General features: G+C 43.3%; 1 protein-coding gene across 1 annotated transcript in view; it reads right to left on the reverse strand.

Annotated features, from left to right (window-relative positions):
- The window catches only part of PDE3A (phosphodiesterase 3A), a 544,656-nt gene that overhangs the window by 62,531 nt on the left and 459,440 nt on the right, over positions 1-22,685 (reverse strand). The window contains exons 10-11 of the mRNA XM_053719719.1: positions 17,375-17,589; positions 13,484-13,563 (exon numbers count right to left, since the gene is read on the reverse strand). Of these exons, the coding sequence (XP_053575694.1) occupies positions 13,484-13,563; positions 17,375-17,589 (295 nt within the window). The remainder of the gene's footprint in view (positions 1-13,483; positions 13,564-17,374; positions 17,590-22,685) is intronic.

Below are 22,685 nucleotides of genomic sequence, written 5' to 3' on the forward strand. Positions count from 1 at the left end.
TGGCTAATCATTTCCTGTGTTTTCCTACCGCTCCTTACTCGTCTATACATAAGACTGGCTAATAATTTCCCTGTGTTTTCCTATCTCTCTAGCGCTCCTTACTCGTCTATACATAAGACTGGCTAATCATTTCCCTGTGTTTTCCTACCTCTCTACAGCTCCTTACTCGTCTATACATAAGACTGGCTAATCATTTCCCTGTGTTTTCCTATCTCTCTACCGCTCCTTACTCGTCTATACATAAGACTGGCTAATCATTTCCTGTGTTTTCCTACCGCTCCTTACTCGTCTATACATAAGACTGGCTAATAATTTCCCTGTGTTTTCCCTATCTCTCTAGCGCTCCTTACTCGTCTATACATAAGACTGGCTAATCATTTCCCTGTGTTTTCCTACCTCTCTACAGCTCCTTACTCGTCTATACATAAGACTGGCTAATCATTTCCCTGTGTTTTCCTACCTCTCTACCGCTCCTTACTCGTCTATACATAAGACTGGCTAATCATTTCCCTGTGTTTTCCTAACGCTCTACCGCTCCTTACTCGTCTATACATAAGACTGGCTAATCATTTCCCTGTGTTTTCCTATCTCTCTAGCGCTCCTTACTCGTCTATACATAAGACTGGCTAATCATTTCCCTGTGTTTTCCTACCTCTCTACCGCTCCTTACTCGTCTATACATAAGACTGGCTAATCATTTCCTGTGTTTTTCCTACCGCTCCTTACTCGTCTATACATAAGACTGGCTAATCATTTCCCTGTGTTTTCCTACCTCTCTACAGCTCCTTACTCGTCTATACATAAGACTGGCTAATCATTTCCCTGTGTTTTCCTACCGCTCTACCGCTCCTTACTCGTCTATACATAAGACTGGCTAATCATTTCCCTGTGTTTTCCTACCTCTCTACCGCTCCTTACTCGTCTATACATAAGACTGGCTAATCTTTTCCTGTGTTTTCCTACCACTCTACCGTCTCCTTACTCGTCTATACATAAGACTGGCTAATCATTTCCCTGTGTTTTCCTACCTCTCTACCGCTCCTTACTCGTCTATACATAAGACTGGCTAATCATTTCCTGTGTTTCCTACCTCTCTACCGCTCCTTACTCGTCTATACATAAGACTGGCTAATCATTTCCTGCGTTTTCCTACCTCTCTAACGCTCCTTACTCGTCTATACATAAGACTGGCTAATCATTTCCTGTGTTTTCCTACCTCTCTACCGCTCCTTACTCGTCCTATACATAAGACTGGCTAATCATTTCCTGCGTTTTCCTACCTCTCTAACGCTCCTTACTCGTCTATACATAAGACTAGCTAAATCATTTCCCTGTGTTTTCCTATCTCTCTAGCGCTCCTTACTCGTCTATACATAAGACTGGCTAATCATTTCCTGTGTTTTCCTACCGCTCTACCGCTCCTTACTCGTCTATACATAAGACTAGCTAATCATTTCCCTGTGTTTTCCTACCTCTCTACCGCTCCTTACTCGTCTATACATAAGACTGGCTAATCATTTCCCTGTGTTTTCCTACCTCTCTACCGCTCCTTACTCGTCTATACATAAGACTGGCTAATCATTTCCTGTGTTTTCCTACCTCTCTACCGCTCCTTACTCGTCTATACATAAGACTGGCTAATCATTTCCTGTGTTTTCCTACCTCTCTAACGCTCCTTACTCGTCTATACATAAGACTGGCTAATCATTTCCCTGTGTTTTCCTACCGCTCCTTACTCGTCTATACATAAGACTGGCTAATCATTTCCCTGTGTTTTCCTAACGCTCTACCGCTCCTTACTCGTCTATACATAAGACTGGCTAATCATTTCCCCTGTGTTTTCCTACCTCTCTACCGCTCCTTACTCGTCTATACATAAGACTGGCTAATCATTTCCCTGTGTTTTCCTATCTCTCTAGCGCTCCTTACTCGTCTATACATAAGACTGGCTAATCATTTCCCTGTGTTTTCCTACCGCTCCTTACTCGTCTATACATAAGACTAGCTAATCATTTCCCTGTGTTTTCCTACCTCTCTACCGCTCCTTACTCGTCTATACATAAGACTGGCTAATCATTTCCCTGTGTTTTCCTACCTCTCTACCGCTCCTTACTCGTCTATACATAAGACTGGCTAATCATTTCCTGTGTTTTCCTACCTCTCTAACGCTCCTTACTCGTCTATACATAAGACTGGCTAATCATTTCCCTGTGTTTTCCTACCGCTCCTTACTCGTCTATACATAAGACTGGCTAATCATTTCCCTGTGTTTTCCTAACGCTCTACCGCTCCTTACTCGTCTATACATAAGACTGGCTAATCATTTGCCTGTGTTTTCCTACCTCTCTACCGCTCCTTACTTGTCTATACATAAGACTGGCTAATCATTTCCCTGTGTTTTCCTATCTCTCTAGCGCTCCTTACTCGTCTATACATAAGACTGGCTAATCATTTCCCTGTGTTTTCCTACCGCTCCTTACTCGTCTATACATAAGACTGGCTAATCATTTCCCTGTGTTTTCCTACCTCTCTACCGCTCCTTACTCGTCTATACATAAGACTGGCTAATCATTTCCCTGTGTTTTCCCACCTCTCTACCGCTCCTTACTCGTCTATACATAAGACTGGCTAATCATTTCCTGTGTTTTCCTATCTCTCTACCGCTCCTTACTCGTCTATACATAAGACTGGCTAATCATTTCCCTGTGTTTTCCTACCTCTCTAGCGCTCCTTACTCGTCTATACATAAGACTGGCTAATCATTTCCCTGTGTTTTCCTACCGCTCCTTACTCGTCTATACATAAGACTGGCTAATCATTTCCCTGTGTTTTCCCACCTCTCTACCGCTCCTTACTCGTCTATACATAAGACTGGCTAATCATTTCCCTGTGTTTTCCTACCGCTCTACCGCTCCTTACTTGTCTATACATAAGACTGGCTAATCATTTCCCTGTGTTTTCCTACCTCTCTACCGCTCCTTACTCGTCTATACATAAGACTGGCTAATCATTTCCCTGTGTTTTCCTAACGCTCTACCGCTCCTTACTCGTCTATACATAAGACTGGCTAATCATTTCCCTGTGTTTTCCTACCGCTCCTTACTCGTCTATACATAAGACTGGCTAATCATTTCCCTGTGTTTTCCTACCTCTCTACCGCTCCTTACTCGTCTATACATAAGACTAGCTAATCATTTCCCTGTCCTGTGTTTTCCCACCTCTCTACCGCTCCTTACTCGTCTATACATAAGACTGGCTAATCATTTCCCTGTGTTTTCCTACCTCTCTACAGCTCCTTACTCGTCTATACATAAGACTGGCTAATCATTTCCCTGTGTTTTCCTACCGCTCTACCGCTCCTTACTCGTCTATACATAAGACTGGCTAATCATTTCCCTGTGTTTTCCTACCGCTCTACCGCTCCTTACTCGTCTATACATAAGACTCGCTAATCATTTCCCTGTATTTTCCTACCGCTCCTTACTCGTCTATACATAAGACTGGCTAATCATTTCCCTGTGTTTTCCTACCTCTCCTTACTCGTCTATACATAAGACTGGCTAATCATTTCCCTGTGTTTTCCTACCGCTCTACCGCTCCTTACTCGTCTATACATAAGACTGGCTAATCATTTCCCTGTGTTTTCCTACCGCTCCATACTCGTCTATACATAAGACTGGCTAATCATTTCCCTGTCCTGTGTTTTCCCACCTCTCTACCGCTCCTTACTCGTCTATACATAAGACTGGCTAATCATTTCCCTGTGTTTTCCTACCGCTCCTTACTCGTCTATACATAAGACTGGCTAATCATTTCCCTGTGTTTTCCTACCGCTCCTTACTCGTCTATACATAAGACTGGCTAATCATTTCCCTGTGTTTTCCTACCGCTCCTTACTCGTCTATACATAAGACTAGCTAATCATTTCCCTGTGTTTTCCTACCTCTCTACCGCTCCTTACTCGTCTATACATAAGACTGGCTAATCATTTCCCTGTGTTTTCCTATCTCTCTAGCGCTCCTTACTCGTCTATACATAAGACTGGCTAATCATTTCCTGTGTTTTCCTACCTCTCTACCGCTCCTTACTCGTCTATACATAAGACTGGCTAATCATTTCCCTGTGTTTTCCATTTCCCTGTGTTTTCCTACCGCTCCTTACTCGTCTATACATAAGACTGGCTAATCATTTCCCTGTGTTTTCCTACCGCTCCTTACTCGTCTATACATAAGACTGGCTAATCATTTCCCTGTGTTTTCCTACCTCTCTAGCGCTCCTTACTCGTCTATACATAAGACTGGCTAATCATTTCCCTGTGTTTTCCTACCGCTCCTTACTCGTCTATACATAAGACTGGCTAATCATTTCCCTGTGTTTTCCTACCGCTCCTTACTCGTCTATACATAAGACTGGCTAATCATTTCCCTGTGTTTTCCTACCGCTCCTTACTCGTCTATACATAAGACTGGCTAATCATTTCCCTGTGTTTTCCTACCGCTCCTTACTCGTCTATACATAAGACTGGCTAATCATTTCCCTGTGTTTTCCTACCGCTCCTTACTCGTCTATACATAAGACTGGCTAATCATTTCCCTGTGTTTTCCTACCTCTCTACCGCTCCTTACTCGTCTATACATAAGACTGGCTAATCATTTCCTGTGTTTTCCTACCTCTCTACCGCTCCTTACTCGTCTATACATAAGACTGGCTAATCATTTCCCTGTGTTTTCCTACCTCTCTAGCGCTCCTTACTCGTCTATACATAAGACTGGCTAATCATTTCCCTGTGTTTTCCTACCGCTCCTTACTCGTCTATACATAAGACTGGCTAATCATTTCCCTGTGTTTTCCTACCTCTCTACCGCTCCTTACTCGTCTATACATAAGACTGGCTAATCATTTCCCTGTGTTTTCCTACCGCTCCTTACTCGTCTATACATAAGACTGGCTAATCATTTCCCTGTGTTTTCCTATCTCTCTACCGCTCCTTACTCATCTATACATAAGACTGGCTAATAATTTCCTGTGTTTTCCTACCTCTCTAACGCTCCTTACTCGTCTATACATAAGACTGGCTAATCATTTCCCTGTGTTTTCCTACCGCTCCTTACTCGTCTATACATAAGACTGGCTAATCATTTCCCTGTGTTTTCCTACCGCTCTACCGCTCCTTACTCGTCTATACATAAGACTGGCTAATCATTTCCCTGTGTTTTCCTATCTCTCTACCGCTCCTTACTCGTCTATACATAAGACTGGCTAATCATTTCCCTGTGTTTTCCTACCGCTCCTTACTCGTCTATACATAAGACTGGCTAATCATTTCCCTGTGTTTTCCTACCTCTCTACCGCTCCTTACTCGTCTATACATAAGACTGGCTAATCATTTCCCTGTGTTTTCCTACCTCTCTACCACTCCTTACTCGTCTATACATAAGACTGGCTAATCATTTCCCTGTGTTTTCCCACCTCTCTACCGCTCCTTACTCGTCTATACATAAGACTGGCTAATCATTTCCCTGTGTTTTCCTATCTCTCTACCGCTCCTTACTCGTCTATACATAAGACTGGCTAATCATTTCCCTGTGTTTTCCTACCGCTCCTTACTCGTCTATACATAAGACTGGCTAATCATTTCCCTGTGTTTTCTTACCGCTCCTTACTCGTCTATACATAAGACTGGCTAATAATTTCCCTGTGTTTTCCTACCTCTCTACCGCTCCTTACTCGTCTATACATAAGACTGGCTAATCATTTCCTGTGTTTTCCTACCTCTCTACCGCTCCTTACTCGTCTATACATAAGACTGGCTAATCATTTCCCTGTGTTTTCCTACCTCTCTAGCGCTCCTTACTCGTCTATACATAAGACTGGCTAATCATTTCCCTGTGTTTTCCTACCGCTCCTTACTCGTCTATACATAAGACTGGCTAATCATTTCCCTGTGTTTTCCTACCTCTCTACCGCTCCTTACTCGTCTATACATAAGACTGGCTAATCATTTCCCTGTGTTTTCCTACCGCTCCTTACTCGTCTATACATAAGACTGGCTAATCATTTCCCTGTGTTTTCCTATCTCTCTACCGCTCCTTACTCATCTATACATAAGACTGGCTAATAATTTCCTGTGTTTTCCTACCTCTCTAACGCTCCTTACTCGTCTATACATAAGACTGGCTAATCATTTCCCTGTGTTTTCCTACCGCTCCTTACTCGTCTATACATAAGACTGGCTAATCATTTCCCTGTGTTTTCCTACCGCTCTACCGCTCCTTACTTGTCTATACATAAGACTGGCTAATCATTTCCCTGTGTTTTCCTATCTCTCTACCGCTCCTTACTCGTCTATACATAAGACTGGCTAATCATTTCCCTGTGTTTTCCTACCGCTCCTTACTCGTCTATACATAAGACTGGCTAATCATTTCCCTGTGTTTTCCTACCTCTCTAGCGCTCCTTACTCGTCTATACATAAGACTGGCTAATCATTTCCCTGTGTTTTCCTACCTCTCTACCACTCCTTACTCGTCTATACATAAGACTGGCTAATCATTTCCCTGTGTTTTCCCACCTCTCTACCGCTCCTTACTCGTCTATACATAAGACTGGCTAATCATTTCCCTGTGTTTTCCTATCTCTCTACCGCTCCTTACTCGTCTATACATAAGACTGGCTAATCATTTCCCTGTGTTTTCCTACCGCTCCTTACTCGTCTATACATAAGACTGGCTAATCATTTCCCTGTGTTTTCCTACCGCTCCTTACTCGTCTATACATAAGACTGGCTAATCATTTCCCTGTGTTTTCCTACCGCTCCTTACTCGTCTATACATAAGACTGGCTAATCATTTCCCTGTGTTTTCCTACCCGCTCTACCGCTCCTTACTTGTCTATACATAAGACTGGCTAATCATTTCCCTGTGTTTTCCTACCTCTCTACCGCTCCTTACTCGTCTATACATAAGACTGGCTAATAATTTCCCTGTGTTTTCCTACCTCTCTACAGCTCCTTACTCGTCTATACATAAGACTGGCTAATCATTTCCCTGTGTTTTCCTAACGCTCTACCGCTCCTTACTCGTCTATACATAAGACTGGCTAATCATTTCCCTGTGTTTTCCTACCGCTCTACCGCTCCTTACTCGTCTATACATAAGACTGGCTAATCATTTCCCTGTGTTTTCCTACCTCTCTACCGCTCCTTACTCGTCTATACATAAGACTGGCTAATCATTTCCCTGTGTTTTCCTATCTCTCTAGCGCTCCTTACTCGTCTATACATAAGACTGGCTAATCATTTCCTGTTTTTTCCTACCGCTCCTTACTCGTCTATACATAAGACTGGCTAATCATTTCCCTGTGTTTTCCTACCGCTCTACCGCTCCTTACTTGTCTATACATAAGACTGGCTAATCATTTCCCTGTGTTTTCCTATCTCTCTAGCGCTCCTTACTCGTCTATACATAAGACTGGCTAATCATTTCCCTGTGTTTTCCTACCTCTCTACCGCTCCTTACTCGTCTATACATAAGACTGGCTAATCATTTCCCTGTCATGTGTTTTCCCACCTCTCTACCGCTCCTTACTCGTCTATACATAAGACTGGCTAATCATTTCCCTGTGTTTTCCTACCGCTCCTTACTCGTCTATACATAAGACTGGCTAATCATTTCCCTGTGTTTTCCTACCGCTCCTTACTCGTCTATACATAAGACTGGCTAATCATTTCCCTGTGTTTTCCTATCTCTCTAGCGCTCCTTACTAGTCTATACATAAGACTGGCTAATCAGTGAGGTGGGAGGGATAGAATACTCTTGGAGCTTTTGGGAACCTTTGCCTCCTCCTAGTGGCCAGGAGTTGAATCCCAGTAGTAATGAACTCATGAACTCTCACCACCTAACAAAAGAAAAAAAAAACTTTCAATATAAAAACGTACACATCAGTTTTATATGCACACTTTCTGAGGCTCCAATTCCCAGAGTGCACACTATATACATATTATGATGGCTGCCACGTGATACAGGGGGAGGGATTAACTTGGATTAACTTTGAAATTTGCCATAAAATGTTTTACTGCTCATTTCAAATTCAAGTGGTCCTTTAAAGGGACATAAAACCCAAATGGTGTCTTTCATGATTTAGAAAGAGCAACAACTTTCCAATTTACTTCTATTATCTAATTTGCTTCCTTCTCTTGATAACTTTTATTGAAAAGCATATCTAAATAGGATCAGTAACTGCTGATTGGTGGCTGCACATAGATGCCTCGTGTGATTGGCTCACCCATGTGCATTCCTATTTCTTCAACAAAGGATATCTAAATAATTAAACAAATTAGATAATAGAAGTAAATTGGAATGTTGTTTGAAATTGTATTCTCTGTCTGAATCATGAAAGGAAAACTTTGGGTTTAGTGTCCCTTTAAGTAAGAAAATAAGTATCATGTAGATAACAGGGAACCCAGACCACAGCTGCACCAAATCCTACAACTCTGATCCTACTGTTTTAGAGCAAATCTTGGCCTCCATTACATATGCAGCGTCGCCCGCAAAATCCTCCGTCCGCCAGATTTTACGCGATTTTGGTATTACATATACGGCGTAGCATACAAGTTATGCGCGTATATTTCACCCGTCGCTCGCAATTACTATTCCCATAGGCTAACATAGAACTGCGTCGCAAATCGGTATCCAATACCCAGCGCAAGGACTTACGTGGCAAAAATGGAGAAATCTTACTCCATTTTTCCCTCGCCATAAAAGGCAGCCGTAGCAGGTCTTGTGCTGAGTATGGGAGCACCGTAACGCCCGAAAATGCCTGCAAAAATAAACTAACACCTAACGCATGCGCAATGTCTATCTACCTGTCAAACGCAATCCCCCACCGCAATAACTAATAAAGTCTATTAACCCCTAAACCGCCATAGCCCACAACACAATAAACCTAATCAAGTATTAACCCCTAAACCGCCATAGCCCACAACGCAATAAACCTAACCCCTAACCTAACCCCCCCTAACCTAACCCCCCACTAAATAAACTAAAATTACCTAATTTACAAAATACTAAAGTTACTATTAAATATGAAATAATTTACACTACTTTTAAAATACAAATAAACTAAGTATAAATTAAAGGGGCAGTCTAATCAAAATTCAGGAGTAGACTGTCCCTTTAAGCAAGAATTACAGAAAATAAAAAATAAAATTACAAAATTTTAAATAAATTACACCTAATCCCTATGAAAATAAAAAATCCCCCCCCCCAAATAAAAATGCCCCCTAATCTAATAAACTACCAGTAGCCCTTAAAAGGACTTTTTTGCAGGGCATTGCCCCAAGATAATCAGCTCTTTTGCAAAAAAAAATACACACAGCGCCCCCTACCAGTAAAACCCCCCACCCACCAAACCCCCCCCAAAAAATACTAACACTACAAACGCTAAACTACCCATTGCCCTGAAAAGGGCATTTGTTGGGCATTGCCCTTAAAAGGGCATTCAGTTTTTTTGCTGCCCACCCTATCTAAATAAAATAAATCCCCCCAAAAACCCTAAGTCTAACCCCCAAGTGGTCCTCACCTGTCCTGAAGTTCAGCGGAAAAGGTCCTGTTCCAGGTGGTGAAGTCTTCTTCCAAGCGGCGACCTCTTCTTTCTTCTTCCAGGAACCAGCTGGCGCGGAGCGGAGGGCGGAGTTGAAGACCGGTGATGCTGGAACTGAAGACCGGCGACTCTGGAACTAAAGATCAGCGACCGTGGAGCCATGGAGCATGGAGGATCCTCTTCATACGATCTCCGCCGTACACTGAATAGGAATTCAAGGTACGCGATTAAAAATGGCGTCCCTTGAATTCCTATTGGCTGATTTGAGCCTTCAAATTCAAATCAGCCAATCGGATGAGAGCTACTGAAATTCTATTGGCTGTTAAAATCAGCCAATAGGATTTCAGTAGCTCTTATCCTAATGGCTGATTTGAACAGCCAATAGGATTTCAGTAGCTCTCATCCGATTGGCTGATTTGAATTTGAAGGCTCAAATTGAGCCGGACAGATAGCTCAGCATGCTAAGGCACTGTGACTGAGCTCTGTAGCAGTCCAAGGGTTGCAGGTTCGATCCCCAGCGAGGTCCACTCAGTCTTTCATCCTTCTGAGGTTGATAAAATGAGCAATGCCTTGAGACCCTTACGGGTGATTAGCCGCACTTTACAAGTACCCAATACAATACAATACAAATCAGCCAATAGGAATTCAAGGGACGCCATTTTTAATTGCGTACCTTGAATTCCTATTCAGTGTACGACGGAGATCGTATGAAGAGGATCCTCCACGCTCCATGGCTCCGCGGTCGCCAGTCTTCAGTTCCAGAGTCGCCGGTCTTCAGTTCCAGCGTTGCTGATCTTCCTCCACCCTTCGCTCCGCGCCAGCTGGTTCCTGGAGGAAGAAAGAGAGGTCGCCGCTTGGAAGAAGACTTCACCGCCTGGAACAGGACCTTCTCCGCTGAACTTCAGGACAGGTGAGGACCACTTGGGGGTTAGACTTAGGGTTTTGTAAGGGGTTTTTGGGGGATTTATTTTATTTAGATAGGGTGGGCAGCAAAAGAGCTGAATGCCCTTTTAAGGGCAATGCCCAACAAATGCCTTTTTCAGGGCAATGGGTAGTTTAGCGTTTTTAGTGTTAGTATTTTTTTAGGGTGGGGTTACTGGTAGGGGGGGCTGTGTGTATTTTTTTTTGCAAAAGAGCTGATTATCTTGGGGCAATGCCCTGCAAAAGGTCCTTTTAAGGGCTACTTTTTTATTTTCATAGGGATTAGATGTAATTTATTTAAAATTTTGTAATTTTATTTTTTATTTTCTGTAATCTTAGATTTTTTCTTGCTTAAAGGGACAGTCTACTCCTGAATTTTGATTAGACTGCCCCTTTAATTTATACTTAGTTTAATTGTATTTTAAAAGTAGTGTAAATTATTTTATATTTAATAGTAACTTTAGTATTTTGTAAAATAGGTAATTTTAGTTTATTTAGGAGGCGGGGGGTTAGGTTAGGGGTTAGGTTTATTGCGTTGCGGTTTAGGGGTTACGGGATATTTGTTATTTTATTTACTTTTCTTAGGCGCCGGCAGTTTCTAAAGTGCCGTAAGTCACTAGCGACTCCAGAAATTTGCGCTAATATCTGGACATCGCTAGTTTATCAGACTTACGGCACTTTATGAACTGCTGGCAGGGTTTATGTAATGTGCAAGGTGAAATTACAGACGGTGCAGGTTCCCACGCTTGCGCCGAAACCTGCGCCGTATATTTGATCGCACCCCTTGTTTTTTATTTTCCCACAATGTCAATAAACAAAATCCATTTAGTGATAAAGGTCTAATAATTCTTGTAAGCTACAACTTGTATTTAGATGTAGAACTATCATTAACTGTACAAAATGATATGAAACTATTAAACACGTCGTGAAATGACATTGATGGTTAAAGGGACATCAAACTCGCGATTCAGAGAGATCATAAATAACTTTCCACTTTATTATTTTATCAAACTTACTTCATTCTCTTGGGCCTTCTTTGTTACAATTTCGCTACTTTCCATGACAGGAAACTGAGGTAGGCTCAGGAGCATACACATATCTTGAGCACAAGATGTACAACAGTCACATACATTGTTGAAAACACTGCTGTCCTATAGTGCACGTGCATGCTTCTGAACCTACCTAAGTATGATCTCACTGAAAGACACTAAGGGATGATGCTCAAAAACTCGTTAGCAGGGACGGTCAGCTTACCCTACTGATCATTAGAATGTAAAGTGTCTCTCCTTTATATAAAGACTATTAGTGAAATCCCTTTAATAAGATACACAGCTCCCAAGGTAAATATTGCCTTTAAAACAACCCATGAGGAGCCTCATACTACTGATCACATCTTGTAGACTCTCACCAGACCACAGAGCTTTAGAGAATCAGGAAATAGGTTTCAACAAAGGAGACCAAGAAAGAGACTAATGTGATAAGTAGACTGTACGTTCTGTGTGAATCACGCAAGTTTCATTGTTACCTCTGTGTCCCTTTAAGTGAGGAAAAAACATAAATTATGCATACCTGATGATTTCCTTTTCTTCTGATGGAAAGAGTCCACAGCTGCATTCATTAATTTTGGCAAATAAGAACCTGGCCACCAGGAGGAGGCAAAGACACCCCAGCCAAAGGCTTAGATACTCCTCCCACTCCCCTCATCCCCCAATCATTTCTGCCAAGGAACAAGGAACAGTAGAAGAAATATCAGGGTGAAAAGGTGCCAGAAATTATAAGGACGCCCCACATAAAATTACGGGTGGGGAGCTGTGGACTCTTTCCATCAGAAGAAAAGGAAAATATCAGGTAAGCCTAATTTATGTTTTTCTTCTTAAATGGAAAGAGTCCACAGCTGCATTTATTACTTTTGGGAAAACAAAACCCAAGCTATAGAGGACACTGAATGCCATGACGGGAGGGTACATAGGCGGCCCATAGTGAGAGCACCAGGCCTGAACCCCAACCCAATTAAAAAATCCCGCTTTGTCCGAGACCGCAAAACGGACTCAACTGAGCCAACAGTCCCCAAGAGACACCGTCACCCAACAGACGGTCCCCCACCACTCACCCCTAGCAATTGAAGGGGAACCAGCCTAAATCCCCAAGGGAAACAAGGAAAAGGAGGACCAAGGAAACCGAAAGGTCCCTTAATACAAAAAATAGCACCTCCAAGAGTGGGCCCAGCTCACAGAGACCCAAATGGACCCAAACAGGGAAGGAGGCCACGCCTATACCAGGCGAAACCCTGAATATCTCCCCAACATCTCCCCAACATCCTGCAAGCATGGAACGCAACAAAAGAGGCAAAGTCCTCCCAGTCCCCCCCCCCATAGAATACCAAAGTATTTGACAGTGAAAAAGCTTGTAATAGACCCATGAGAACACAGAGTCTATAACAGGACGACACAGAGGGAGCTTGCAAGGAAGAAGAAGAAGCATTCATCAAGAAACAGGCCGCACAAAATAGCCCCTTGACAGAGGGCACGCTCCAGGCAACCTAAGCTGCCAGACCTATTCACAGGTTACACAAAAGGGGAACACAAGCCTCCATAGAGGCCCCCCAAAAGGAGATTATACCCTCAGAACCCGAAGGAAGAGTAAACCCTCTCCTGCCAAAGGAGCAAGGAAAAGCCATCTCCTAGCAGACTGAGCTATCAGGATAGACTCAACAAGCTCACACATCCAGAGGATACTGCGACCCTTAGACCGCTCGGACATCCTGACCTGCAGACCCACACCCAGCTGGACCAACCCAGCCACAGGGATCCAATACAGTGGAACAAAATAATCCCCAAACCAGTACAGGAACGAGCATAAAGATGGCAGAGCCATCCCCTCAGAGTACAAGTACAACTCGACTCTGAAAACTGACAAGGCCATAGACCTAAGGATCTATCAAAACAAGGCCCCACAGTCTTACTCGGAGCCAGCAAGACTCCAGGTGGAACCAATTCCATCTTCCACTTCCTGACCAGGAGAAGCCCCAAGTAAGGACTCCATCTGCATAGAGAGAATATCCCTTAAAGAAAAGGGAGTAGGCCAGAAGGTAACAACCGTCCTCAAGGCCCGAAGCCACCGGCTAATTGGGAAGAAAAATCTCCAACGCAAATATTTGCTCTTACAAGTAGCTTGCCAAACAAAGGCACAGCCAACCCATTCGCCTGCAGAGCAGAGAATCCACGGGTACACTGGCAAACTAACAGGGGAACGCAACCCTAAAGCGCACCAGAAATTGGAATCCAACGCCAGCAGCTGGGTATAAAAGTCACAACCCTTTAGGCACAAGACACACAGCTAACCCCTAGATGACATGGGTTACCCTGTTGTAAAGAGTAAGAAATACTCTGGAAACCAGGCCAACTTTTGACCCGGTCAAGTAGATGGAGCAAGTACACAGCCCAAGTTCCCACTACTGTGGAACATCCCGACCAGCCCTGAGATCCAAAACAACCCAAAACTGGGATAGGAAAAAAAGAGGGAAGCCCTAGAAGAGGATGACTCAGGGAAAAAAACAGGTCTGGGCACCTAATAGTTCAGGCAACTATACCCTGGAACTAAACACCCTAACTGACCAAAAAGCCAGACAAAGGGAATGGATGCATCTCTAGAGAATCCGGATAGCAAAGAGAACTCAAAAGCCCGACCAAAGGAAGGAACCACCCCAGCTAAAGGACACAGGGAAGAGAAAGGCGCTAAGCCTTCCCAGCTCTGGGAAACCCCGAGCCAAACAATTCCCTACAGGGATCAACCAACATCCGGGACGCAAATCCCTAAAAGGAGATCTAACTCACCAAGAGACAATGGAAGAAGACCCAAAGGTCTCATAACTCAGTCAGACCATACACGTCCAAGAGTAAGAGCTGCATCCAGATACACTAGAAAACAGCTTACACGCACACCTTTAAGGTGCCAAAAGCAGCAAAAGGTTTCAAAATGCAAAACCTTCCGCATGCTGGACAGCTATCCATACAAGCTGTTGGATCAATCCCCAACAGGACCATCCAGAGGCCTAAAACTGAAGGCCAAACCATTCAAACTGTGGTAATGGGGCGCTAAGCCCACCAACCCTCCCCCACATGTAGGAGAAGACTCTAGGTTCTTATGAAATCAGATGTCAGATAGAGTGCCGCAGTGGAAAACTCCCCTGCCCGGTCATCTATGACTGAAGGCTATAAGGACTGAGACAATCCTTCCCACCTCACGAACCCATAGGTTCTCTCGAATGCTTAGTTGAACATGAAAAACAATGAAAATCTGAGCACTCAGCGCTACTACCGAACCAGTCCAGCAGAAACAGTACCACGTGTCTAAACAGCCACAAAACCGAACGAACCCAACAGGACCAGCCTGTACCCAGGGTCCTAACCAGCAATCTGCATAAATTCTCCCTCATAGGGGGAAAAAAGAAAACAGACATTATTAAACATAGGACTAACATGTCCAAACGACTTCCGAAGAAGTAACAAAGAGTATCGATCCCAGATGGTTCCCGAAGGAAACAAAAACAAATAAAAGACATCCCATCAGATACAAAATAAAATATAAGGCAACCCAAAGGTTAACGCCCAAAAGAGACAGGCCTACCCACAGGACCAGCCAAACGGAGCCCTATTTTTCAAAAACTGGGATCAGATTACCTCAACCCCACATGTCTAATGAGGTGCACCATTTGAATTATCAGACTGAAAATCCCTGTATCGGTTAACGATAGTGTCATTTAATAACTGAAAAAGATGTCTGAGCAACACGCTAAGGCGCGCAATCCTGTAACGAAAAGCGCAACACTCAGGAACAGTTACACCCATGGTGGAAGGCCCAGGACAATAGGGCACAAGCAGAATCTCAAATAAACGTCTGGACTCTGCAGAAGAACCATTGCCAACATTATCTGGAAGCGAAAATGTGCTGCAACCTCCGGGGGGGAACGCAGCATGCCGCATGGAGGAACCATAAACTGGGTTACCCGCATGTGTAAAAGTATGAATTGGTAGGGAACTCTTGGAGGACGGGACCCCCAGAGATGGATGGCTCAGCAGCCCCCTGAGTCCGAGGAACCAGGTGCTCTCATATGACATACGGAACAAAACTGGTTGACATGTGTCAACGAGGCCAATCCAGATTCGTCACCGGACACAGAGTCTGAAATCAAAATAGTCTCAGTATCAGAATCCTCCATAACTGGATAGAAGATAGAAAAATATGGACTAAAGTAGTAAAAACAAAAACGGCACCTGACACCCCTAATGGCTGAGGCACTCACCACCTCCTATGACCAGACCCCTGCGGACTAGAATATCTCTTTCACCACACAGTCGGGAATGCGGAAATGGGGAATGGAACCACGCCCGAACACAAGGTGAACCGTAGAGTCCCAAGAAAGTGCGCCCAACCAAAAGGCTGCGTCACTTCCAAAGGCCTCAAAGTTCCAACCACGAGTCCATAAACATCACACATAAGCAGACTGAATCACATAAACATGATTATAAACCCCCTGTTCAATAGCCCCCCTCAGGAGATATTAACCCTTGATTCCAAGATACTAACAGAAACTCACTGAGACCCTTATGTCATATACCACAAGGACCCTTATGTCAACACCGCAAGGTGTTGTAGCCTCTCGGGAAAACATTCACATTACAGTACATTGATGATAAAGTAAAATGAAACAATCTTACCGGAATCTATGCTGTGGAACAGGAACACGGCCTTTCAAGTGTGACAAATAGTAGCATCGCCTCCGCCATGGACTTGAGAGAAGAAAGCAGGCAGCGGAGCGGAAATGGGGAACGGAACGGAACCACGCCCGAACACAAGGTGAACCGTAGAGTCCCAAGAAAGTGCGCCCAACCAAAAGGCTGCGTCACTTCCAAAGGCCTCAAAGTTTCCAACCACGAGTCCATAAACATCACACATAAGCAGACTGAATCACATAAACATGATTATAAACCCCCTGTTCAATAACCCCCCTCAGGAGATATTAACCCTTGATTCCAAGATACTAACAGAAACTCACTGAGACCCTTATGTCATATACCGCAAGGACCCTTATGTCAACACCGCAAGGTGTTGTAGCCTCTCGGGAAAACATTCACATTACAGTACATTGATGATAAAGTAAAATGAAACAATCTTACCGGAATCTATGCTGTGGAACAGGAACACGGCCTTTCAAGTGTGTGACAAATAGTAGCATCGCCTCCGCCATGGACTTGAGAGAAGAAAGCAGGCAGCGGAGCGAAGTTCGACAACGCTGATTGCTTGAGGAGCTGTTAACACAAGTTGGGATGGTTTCGCAGAAAGAAACTCCCTGCATCTCCGGACTCTAACTTTCATCCAAGCCCTCACTGAGAGACTGACAGGACTACTTAAAACTCCTGTCCCATGCCGAAGAGTACTACCCTCCATAAGAGACAAAACACTTCTCTGCCAACCTCCTGGGACCAAAGGCAAAGAATGACTGGGGGATAAGGGGAGTGGGAGGAGTATTTAAGCCTTTGGCTGGGGTGTCTTTGCCTCCTCCTGGTGGCCCAGGTTCTTATTTCCCAAAAGTAATGAATGCGGGTGTGGACTCTTTCCATTTAAGAAGAAAAATTGGATTCTACACATCTGACAGTAATCATCAATGCATTATATATAAATAAAACTAACTGCTGTGTTTTTCTACATTTAGCCACTAATTATCAAGTGCTACCCAGGTGCTTAAACAAAAAATGGGCCGGCTCCTAAGCTTACATTCCTACTCCCTGTGGAGCCTTTTTCCTGCCTTGTCCTAACTTGACACCAGAAGTAAAAATACATTCAGATCCCAAACTTGTGTTTGATTAGAGACCATTCAGAAGTCTTACGCCCATCAATGCTGATCAATAATAAAGCAGGCATGTACCCTGGGGAGTAAAGCTGAATCCAGTACTTACACGGAATATCTCGGTACCCACACTCCAATGCATGAAAATAGTTCATGAATTCTCTTAATGGGATTTTAAAGGTTTCCAAAAGCCCCATGTCATCAAAAAGCCGATACGACATCTACAAAAGAGAAGATCATGTGAAATGAACATAATGAGTCTCTAGAGGCATCACTGCGTACTCTCTGTATTACAGCAGCATTTTCCCATCCCCATGCATTTGCCTAAAGCCTACAAGGGGTCATTATCGTTGCCCAAGCCATCATTATGTGTTTGCAGTGTCCCTCTTGCCCTGCCAGTAATATGCATTTGCCTAAAGCCTACAAGGGGTCATTATCGTTGCCCAAACCATCATTATGTGTGTGCAGTGTCCCTCTTGCCCTGCCAGTAATATGCATTTGCCTAAAGCCTACAAGGGGTCATTATCGTTGCCCAAACCATCATTATGTGTTTGCAGTGTCCCTCTTGCCCTGCCAGTAATATGCATTTGCCTAAAGCCTACAAGGGGTCTTTATCATTGCCCAAGCCATCATTATGTGTGTGCAGTGTCCCTCTTGCCCTGCCAGTAATATGCATTTGCCTAAAGCCTACAAGGGGTCATTATCGTTGCCCAAGCCATCATTATGTGTGTGCAGTGTCCTCTTGCCCTGCCAGTAATATGCATTTGCCTAAAGCCTACAAGGGGTCATTATCGTTGCCCAAGCCATCATTATGTGTGTGCAGTGTCCCTCTTGCCCTGCCAGTAATATGCATTTGCCTAAAGCCTACAAGGGGTCATTATCGTTGCCCAAGCCATCATTATGTGTGTGCAGTGTCCCTCTTGCCCTACCAGTAATATGCATTTGCCAAAAGCCTACAAGGGGTCATTATCGTTGCCCAACCCATCATTATGTGTTTGCAGTGTCCCTCTTGCCCTGCCAGTAATATGCATTTGCCTAAAGCCTACAAGGGGTCATTATCGTTGCCCAAGCCATCATTATGTGTGTGCAGTGTCCCTCTTGCCTGCCAGTAATATGCATTTGCCTAAAGCCTACAAGGGGTCATTATCGTTGCCCAAGCCATCATTATGTGTGTGCAGTGTCCCTCTTGCCCTGCCAGTAATATGCATTTGCCTAAAGCCTACAAGGGGTCATTATCGTTGCCAAAACCATCATTATGTGTGTGCAGTGTCCCTCTTGTCCTGCCAGTAATATGCACTTGCCTAAAGCCTACAAGGGTCATTATCGTTGCCTAAACCATCATTATGTGTTGCAGTGTCCCTCTTGCCCTGCCAGTAATATGCATTTGCCTAAAGCCTACAAGGGGTCATTATCGTTGCCCAAACCATCATTATGTGTGTGCAGTGTCCCTCTTGCCCTGCCAGTAATATGCATTTGCCTAAAGCCTACAAGGGGTCATTATCGTTGCCCAAGCCATCATTATGTGTGTGCAGTGTCCCTCTTGCCCTGCCAGTAATATGCATTTGCCTAAAGCCTACAAGGGGTCATTATCGTTGCCAAAACCATCATTATGTGTGTGCAGTGTCCCTCTTGTCATGCCAGTAATATGCACTTGCCTAAAGCCTACAAGGGTCATTATCGTTGCCTAAACCATCATTATGTGTGTGCAGTGTCCCTCTTGCCCTGCCAGTAATATGCATAAAAAGGGAACAGACCTAATTGCTACAAAATTATCCTATGAAGCTTATAAATGTCATTTTTACTTACACAATTATTCATATTGAATCATGTTCTGCAAGAACTTTTCATTGTTATTAAAGATTAATGTCTGAGTCAATATAATGGTTTTTATCATAAACATTTTCCTTCTAATTTATGCTTTTTTGTTAAATCCCGGGAGCCAAGAGGTTATATAGTATATGTGTATACTCATGCACTCTGGGTATGAGTTTATATATGTACCTACATATATGTGCACAAATGTATATATATATATAAATAACTGTATTGGTGAAGGAGGGCACTCACAGGGCTTATGATGAATAAAACAATAATGCAAATTTATTTCCAAATGTGTTACAACATTAAATTGAATGTCGACCTTTCAACCCCATTACGGGCCTTCTTCAAGACAAATATGATTTGTGCAACGCAACGCGTATCCACTAACAATGGCGTACAAGCCGAACTCCCAACAGAGCAACAGTATTGATATATATCGTGAGTGGATGCATGTTGCGTTGCACAAATCATATTTGTCTTGAAGAAGGGCCCATAATGGGGCTGAGACGTTGACATTCAATTTAATGTTGTAACACATTTGGAAATAAATTTATTGTTTGATTCATCATAAGCCCTGTGAGTGCCCTCCTTCACCAATACAGGTTCTACTTAAGCTTCTACGAGGATAGCACCCAGGTGAATATCACACCTGAGTGGAAGGAGTGCTGGGCCACCGCTAATTATTGTGTATATATATATATATATATATATATACATATATATATACATATAAATATATATAAATATGTATATATACACATACATACATACACACATATATATATATATACATACAAAGAGATCAGCACTCACCAGCAAAGCAACCACTGTTACTGCCTGTAAATATTCAAAGGACAAAGGGGCTGGGGATCAGGATCCGGTGTGTATCCTCAGTTGTCCACAACACTTAAGCCAGCACGAAGAGATTTGAATAATCACCTTTAATGTATCAAAACATAACGTTTCGGCCTCACATGGAGGCCTTGGTCACATGTAAAAAACACACATCACAGGCATACAACACATCCCAAAGTGCTACAATATATACCCCATCCCGAAAACCTGATATGCTAAACGACGCCCAAATTCATGGAGAACAGCTGAAAGAGATCTCATTGATCGCTGAGTCATCACAGTGAGGCTGTAGTCATAACAACAGACAGCACCAGATAGGTATTTGCATAACCAGCAGACCACATGTCCAAAAAAATGGCGTCCGTTGTCATGGGAACGCGTGTACGCTCATAATAAACAAAGCGTGACCACTTAGCAACAGCTTATCAGAGCACTGAACGCAGGAACACCGCCCCCAGCTAGACAGGCATTACCATGACAACAGATCCAAACAAAGAATTTTGAGGCTAAGCATAACAGGTTCATATAGTTAACTAAACAATATTACACATACAATTCAGATCGGTTCTTAGATCCAGTGGCTAGTCAACAACAAGTAACTGTGTGGTGCAGTATATCTTGTATAAGAATAACACCTAACGTATAGCCATATAAATACCTAGAGCATAAAATCCTATAGCAATGCTTAGTCACTAGCACTATTAACCATATCGTTGTGTTCTATATACAGAATTAAAAAAAAACACACACACAAAGTGCTTCCAAGGAGATGGTAGAAACGGAGATATTGGAGGAGGGAAGCTCACAGTCACTTATAAAAACAGCTGTAGTCAATCATCACGTTAAGACCCTTCGGGGCAATGGTGTCCAGTCTATGTATCCAGCGTGATTCCATTCTCAGTAAAGCCTTTGATCGATCACCACCCCTCATAGATTTAGGGACGTGATCGATTAATATAGTCCGCATCGTGGAGATGGCATGTCCCGCTTGTAAGAAATGAAAAGCCACAGGTTGATCCAAATTGGCCTTATCAAGGGCCAGCCTTATAGCCAATTTGTGGTTGGCCAACCTCTCTCTGAATGTGGTTATCATTTTCCCCACGTAATAAAGGGAACATGGACAGATAATCACATAAATGACATGATCAGAAGTACAGGTCAATCGATGCCGAATGATAAATCTTTTGTTGGTATGAGGATGATGGAATGTATTGCCAGACAACATGCCATTGCAGGGTCGTACAATTACCGCACCTATAACAGCCATTTTTCTTTTGCGGTAGCCAGGTAGCTCTTCTGGTAACTTTGTACTGGATCAGTGCGCACCAACAAGTCTCTAAGGTTCTGGGCCCTCTTATAAACCAGCCGAGGTGGTGGCATCTCGCCAAATGGTAAGCTGGTATCCGTGGGATACAATTGGCCAATGTTGTTTGATAACCTCCTGTACTTTATGTGATGCTGGGGTGTAAGTAGTGATATAATTCAAAACGTTGTTCAGCAGGCTTCTGTGGTTGATTGCTAATGGATTGCTGGGTCATTGTGTGTGCTTTCATGGTAAATGGTTCCGGGTACCCTCTATTGATGAACTTCTGTGCCATCATATCCAGCTGTTGTTTCTTTGTGAGCCTCCTCGGTGTTGTTGCGTACAACATGCAGGAGCTGAGAGGAACTAACCCCTGTTTTAATGAAATCTAGGGTGAAAACTATTAAAGTGTAGTATGGAATTTTTTTCAGTAGGTTTGTTATAGGAGAGTAGTAAATAACCTCAACCCATCTGCTGTCTCACTTTTGTATATCTCAAGGTCAAGGAAATGGATTTTATCGTTATCTATATCCATCTTGAACCGTACAATAGAATTAATGGAATTCAAATGATTAAACCACACATGTAAAGACTCCAAATCACCCTTCCAAACAAGGAATACATCATCTATATACCGTCGATAAAACCTAATAGAGCTCTGTTTCTTAGTCCAAAGTAATCATGTTCATACATGGACATATAGTATGTTGGGCATTCGATGGGGCCATTTAGACCCCATCGCAGTGCCTAACGTTTGTAGGTAAAACAGAATTTATGTTTACCTGATAAATTACTTTCTCCAACGGTGTGTCGGGTCCACGGCGTCATCCTTACTTGTGGGATATTCTCTTCCCCAACAGGAAATGGCAAAGAGCCCAGCAAAGCTGGTCACATGATCCCTCCTAGGCTCCGCCTTCCCCAGTCATTCGACCGACGTAAAGGAGGAATATTTGCATAGGAGAAACCATATGATACCGTGGTGACTGTAGTTAAAGAAAATAAATTATCAGACCTGATTAAAAAAACCAGGGCGGGGCCGTGGACCGGGACACACCGTTGGAGAAAGTAATTTATCAGGTAAACATAAATTCTGTTTCTCCAACATAGGTGTGTCCGGTCCACGGCGTCATCCTTACTTGTGGAACCAATACCAAAGCGTTAGGACACGGATGAAGGGAGGGAGCATATCAGGTCACCTAGATGGGAAGGCACCACGGCTTGCAAAACTTTCTCCCAAAAATAGCCTCAGAAGAAGCAAAAGTATCAACTTGTAAAATTTAGTAAAAGTGTGCAGTGAAGACCAAGTCGCTGCCTTACATATCTGATCAACCAGAAGCC

This window comes from Bombina bombina, chromosome 6, assembly GCF_027579735.1.
Source record: "Bombina bombina isolate aBomBom1 chromosome 6, aBomBom1.pri, whole genome shotgun sequence".
NCBI classification, from domain to species: domain Eukaryota; kingdom Metazoa; phylum Chordata; class Amphibia; order Anura; family Bombinatoridae; genus Bombina; species Bombina bombina.